At 44.0% G+C, this 5795-nt stretch overlaps 1 protein-coding gene across 5 annotated transcripts in view; it reads left to right on the top strand.

Moving 5' to 3' along the window:
- stk11ip (serine/threonine kinase 11 interacting protein) overlaps positions 1 to 5795 on the top strand; it is a 35673-nt gene that overhangs the window by 7613 nt on the left and 22265 nt on the right. For all 5 annotated transcript variants that reach the window (XM_020615254.1, XM_020615257.1, XM_020615255.1 and 2 more), the window contains exons 5-9: positions 45 to 140; positions 233 to 340; positions 435 to 506; positions 628 to 757; positions 5050 to 5153. In XM_020615254.1, coding sequence (XP_020470910.1) covers positions 45 to 140; positions 233 to 340; positions 435 to 506; positions 628 to 757; positions 5050 to 5153 — 510 coding nt within the window. The remainder of the gene's footprint in view (positions 1 to 44; positions 141 to 232; positions 341 to 434; positions 507 to 627; positions 758 to 5049; positions 5154 to 5795) is intronic.

The raw sequence follows: 5795 nt of genomic DNA, 5'->3' as shown, positions 1-5795 counted from the left end.
TAAAGTTAGCATTATGTTTCAACTTCCTTGCTCTCCTTCACTAGCTGAAGCGAATTCCCCCACACTGTTTAGAGGGACTTAGAGGAGTTTACTCCCAGTTGGAAGTCTTTGTCTGCTCAAAGAGTCTCAGCTCCCTGGAGGTACTTTCATTATAGTATGATTGTCAGTGAGTGTATATATGGCATTTTCTGGCAACAGAAGACAGCATGTGTGTGTCTGCTTTGTTTTCTAGGAGCTGCTCTCTCTATGTGGAGGTGACCTGAGCTCTGCACTGCCCTGGCTGGAATTGCATACCCTTAACTTCAGCTACAACTCTATTGTCTGCCTTGACCAGTCACTAGTGAGACAAACATGCACATAGATGTATTATTACTGACTTATTAGCCAGTGTTATCATCATCTGACTTCAACCCTCTCCACTCTGTTTTTCACAGAGTTTATTGAATGTCCTGAAATCTTTGGATCTAAGCCATAACAAGATTCAGGAGTGTGCTGAATTTCTAAAGGTAGGATAGGGACCACGGGTTATGTAATTATAATTTTGTAAATATGTTTTTGTATTTTCCTGCTTAAGACAATCCCTTATTTTGATTTTCTGTCATTTATCTCACCATTGGTTTGTCTCAGCCCTTGACTGAACTGGAGCATTTGAATCTCGGCTACAACTGCCTGCAGAGGGCGCCAATACTGGGCCTGAGTGCCAGGGCCAAACTCTGCACGCTCATTCTCAGAAACAATGAACTGGAAACTATAAATGGTAAGTGGACTTATGTGGACAGTCAGTTGCTCCTCTTGTTCATCAGAGACAAACAGTCCCTGGTCGGATCAGAAAGAGTAGTTAGCCAATCAAATTAAACAGGTGAAAGAATAGTTCAATTCTATTCAAATTCAAATTTTATTTGTATAGCGCCAAATCACAACAAAAGTCATCTCAGGACACTTTACAAAGTAAGGTCTAGACCACATGTGTCAAACTCAAGGCCTGCGGGCCACATCCGGCCCAGCGTACAGTTACATCCGGCCTGCAAGAGATCATTTTACATATCTTTTTTTAATGGCCCGGTGATATGAAGCGCCGATAACACACAAACTACAAATCCCATAATACTGCGCAACAGCTGCCTTATCGAACGATAGGCTACCTGCGATCATTCCCGCGTCAATTACGTCAGATCAATCAAGCGTCTGTTGATGTATACAACCCTAATTTCAAGTCAAAGCTAGCCCCTGACAATGGCCAAGAGAAAGGTTGATTCTGAAAACAGAGCCTTTGAAAACCGGTGGGAGGCTGAGTATATGTTTACTGACATAAACCCGTGTGTCTTATTTGTGGAGCTAATGTGGCTGTAATTAAGGAATATAACCTAAGACGGCACTACGAGACAAAACATCAGGACAAGCTGAAAAACGTGAATGAAGAGCAGAAGCTACAGAAGGTAGAGGAGTTGAAGAGGAATCTGACATCACAGCAGACGTTTTCACCAAAGTGAAATCACACAGTGAAGCTGCTGTGAAAGAAGTTTTATTGGAGCAGAGGAGAAAATCAGCCCGGACATTTACCGAGGGAGAGTTTCTGAAGAGCTGCATGATGAAAGCGTGCGACATCTTGTGTCCAGACAAAAAGCAGGTGTTTGCAAATGTAAGCCTTGGCAGAAATACGGTTGTTTATTTATTTATTTTGGAATAACATTGTATCCTGTCTGTTTCGATTCATATTTATTTAAAAAAACGTTTAGTTTTAGTCTGTTCAATAAATTTTTATCCTGTTTGACCTGCGACCTAAAGTGTGCTTTGAGTTTTAACCCCTGTGCAATTGAGTTTGATACCCCTGGTCTAGACCTTACTGTTATCACTATTATTATAGAAGAAAACCCAACAAATCCCCCTTGACCAAGCACTTGGCGACAGTGGGGACAAAAAAAAAATCCCTTTAATGGAAGAAACCTCCGACAGACCCCGGCTCTTGGTGGGCGACCTTCTGCCTCAACCGGTTGGGGTGAGTGGATAGAGGAGAGAGAGAAGAAAAGAAAAGCAAGAAGACACATCAAACAATCAAACACTGGTCAGGTTGATGTGGCTGGTGACTGCTCATCAGAAACATAGAGCTCCAGAGCCAGAAAGGTACAGGCAGAGAGAGAGAGAGAGAGAGAGAGAGAGAGGAACGCACTACGGGGGAGAGGAGACACAGTTGGTGACACGTAATGGTGGCATATAGATGCATGGAGGAGAAGAGAGAAAAGAAACTCAGAGCATCATGGGGCCCCCCAGCAGCCTATGTCTATAGCAGCGTAGCTAAGGGAAGGCTCAGGGTCACCTGATCCACCCTAACTATAAGCTTTATCTAAAGGGAAAGTCTTAAGTCTAATCTTAAAGGTAGAGAGGGTGTCCGCCTCCCGAACTGGGACTGGGAGTTGGTTCCATAGGAGAGGAGCTTGATAGCTAAAGGCTCTGCCTCCCATTCTACTTCTGTGGACTCTAGGAACCACAAGTAGACCTGCACTCTGAGAGCGAAGTGGTCTGCTGGGTTGCTGCTGCAGCAATTTGGATTAACTGGAGACTTTTTAGGGAATTATTGGGACATCCTGATAGTAAAGAGTTACAGTAGTCCAGCCTGGAAGTAACAAATGCATGGACCAGTTTTTCAGCATCACTTTGAGACAGAATGCTCCTGATTTTTGCGAGATTATGCAGGTAAAAGAAGGCAGATCTAGAGACTTGGTTTACGTGTGATTTAAAGGACATATCCTGGTCAAAGATGACTCCAAGGTTCCTCACAGTAGTACTGGAGGCGAGAGCTATGTCATCTGGAGTAACTGTATGGTTAGACAGCAGATTTCTAAAGTTTTCAGGCCTATGCAGAATAACTTTAGTTTTGTCAGAGTTTAGAAGTAAGAAATTACAAGTCATCCAGGTCTTTATGTCTTTAAGACATGCTTGAAGTTTGACCAGCTGATCTGATTCATCTGGGCTCATAGATAAATATAACTGAGTATCATCTGCATAGCAATGGAAATTTATGACATGTTTCCTGATAATATTGCCTAAAGGGAGCATGTATAAAGTGAAGAGATTTGGACCTAACACAGAGCCCTGTGGAACGCCGCGACTAACTTCAGTCAGTAAGATGCTGTGATCAATGGTGTCAAACGCAGCACTGAGATCTACTGTAAGAGGACAAGTATGTAGACAAGTCCTTTGTCTGAGGCTAGGAGAAGATGGTTGGTGGCTTTGACCAGTGCAGTTTACATACTATGATGGACTCTAAATCCTGACCAGTATTCAGCATCCTCACAGCCTGGTGAATGAAGTTGTTTGTAAGTCTGGTGGAGTGAGTCTGAAGGCTCTGATACCTTCTCCCTGATGGCAGGAGTCTGAAATGGGAGTGTGCAGGGTGGGAGGTGTCATCAGCAATGCTGATGGCTCTGTGGGTGAGGCGGGTGTTGAAGATGTCCATAAGGGAAGGCAGAGGGGCACTGATGATCTTGCTGGTTGTTTTCACTATGCGTTGTAGGGTCCTTCTGCAGGAGGTAGTGCAGCCTCCGTACCACACAGTGATGCAGCCAGTGATGACGCTCTCAATGGTGCCCCGGTAGAAGGAGCACATGATGGGGTATGGGGCACTGGCTCTCCTCAGTTTGCAGAGGAAGTAGAGGCGTGTTTGAGCTTTCTTGTCCTCAGTCTGTAGAGGAAGTAGAGGCGTGTTTGAGCTTTCTTGGCCAGTGATGTGGTGTTGTTGGTCCAGGAGAGGTCCTCAGAGATGTGCACCCCCAGGAACTTGGTGCTGCCCACTCTATCCACTACAGCACCATCAATGGTCACTGGTGGATGCTTTAGAGGTTTTCTCCTGAAGTCCACAACGATCTCTTTAATCTTCCCCACATTGAGGGAGAGCTTGTTATCCTTACATTACTGGACCAGTTGGCACACCTCACTCCTGTAATTGACCTCATCATTGTTGGTAATGAGGCCAACCACAGTCGTGTCATCTGCAAACTTGACTTGATGAGGTTGGTGCTGTAGGTTGGCACACAGTCGTGGGTCAGCAGTGGGCTGAGCACACACCCCTGCGGAGCCCCTGTGCTAAGTGTGATGGTCTTGGAGATGTTGCTGCAATTACTGCAACTTTAAAAGTCTGTGGAACATAACCTGTTAATAGAAGGAGATTAATCAGATCTAATATGTATGTGTTGATTAGGGGAAAGATGTCTTTGAGCAGCCTGGTCAGGATGGGGTCTAAGAGACATGTTGATGATTTAGATGAAGCAATTGTTGAGGTCAATTCAGAGAGATCTATAGGGGAGAAGTAGTCTAAGTATAACTGAGGTCTTACAGATGATTCTGAAGCCATTGTAGTTGATGACACATTTGTGAGAGTTGTGGGAATTATTTGATTAAATTTTTTTTTTCAAATAGTTGTGATTTTATTTGTAAAGAAGCTCATGAAGTCATTACTACTGAGATCTAAGAGAATATTAAGTTCAACAGCACTGTGGCTGTTTGTCAGCCTGGCTACAGCGCTGAAAAGAAAGCTTGGGTTGCTCTTATATTTCTCTATCAGTGATGAATAATATGTCCCTGGTAGGCTAGTGGTTAAGGCGCAGCGCTCTTGCCGCTGCAGCCTGGGTTCGAATCAGGGTTGTGTCAGGAAGGGCATCTGGCGAAATCACATGCCAAATGTCAACATGCGAGTCGTCAGTGTGACGATTCGCTGTGGCGACCCCTAAACGGGAAAAGCCGAAAGTGAATTTCTAGTGATGAATAATATACTGTATGGTTCTTGCACTATGAAGGGCTTTTTTATATATATATGTTATTAAACTATCTTTCCAGGCTAGGAAAAAGTCTTCTGACTTATTGGAATCATCACACTTTGAATCATTCAGTAACCTTATGCCTACCTGTTTATTTGCAAAGGAAGAATAACATTAGAATCAAATCAGATATTTGAGCTCCAGGTTTATTTTTATTCCATGTACATGCATATGTTGTTTGTATGCTCTTGATATCATGTCTCTTTTCTCCCCTTTGCTGCGCTCTCTGGTTAAACAGGTGTGGAGCAGTTGTCTTCACTCCAGCACTTAGACCTGGCCTATAATCTCTTGTTGGAGCATTCCCAACTGGCCCCTCTCTCCCTGCTGCACTCCCTCAGCACAGTAAGATCACACATCCAAAGACTTAAAACCACAAAGGTTCCAGTTTATCAAGAGTCAAGAATCTTTATTGTCATTATGCATAACACAACGAAATTTTTTGCGGCAGCTCTCGGCTTAAAAGACAGACATATTATTTACATAACATACAGTTGTATAAGTCAATATAAAATGAATGAATGAATGGATGAACAAATAAAAAGGGATGTATGGGACCTAATCAGGTCAGCAGCATGTTAGCAGCAAGAGTATAGTAACATTATAAAGTGTAGCTCAGTGCAAATCTCAGTCTTTAGGAGGAGGTGTGTCTGTCCATAGGGGGGAGGTTGTGTGTGTGACTAGGGGTTAGTGGGGTGATTGATTTCACAGCTCTGGGGAACAAGCTGTGTCTCAGTCTGTTTGTTTTAGCCCTTATATTCCTGTACCTTTTCCTGGAAGAAAGAGGCACAAACAGACTGGTGCCTGGGTGGATGGGGCAGCAATCCGTCCAGCCCTCCTCTGGATCCGGTCAGTATATAGTGAGTCCAGATCCAGAAGAGGAGTACCTACAATGCCCTGAGCTGTTCTCACCACCCGGGTCAAGTCCCTCCTGTCCTGTGCAGTGCAGCTCCCATACCACACTGTCGCACTGAGACAGAGGATGCT

The sequence above is a fragment of the Monopterus albus genome, unplaced genomic scaffold, assembly GCF_001952655.1.
Source record: "Monopterus albus unplaced genomic scaffold, M_albus_1.0 scaffold161.1, whole genome shotgun sequence".
Taxonomy (NCBI): domain Eukaryota; kingdom Metazoa; phylum Chordata; class Actinopteri; order Synbranchiformes; family Synbranchidae; genus Monopterus; species Monopterus albus.
Note: the sequence above shows the minus strand (reverse complement) of the source record. Positions and strands in the feature narration are given on the sequence as shown.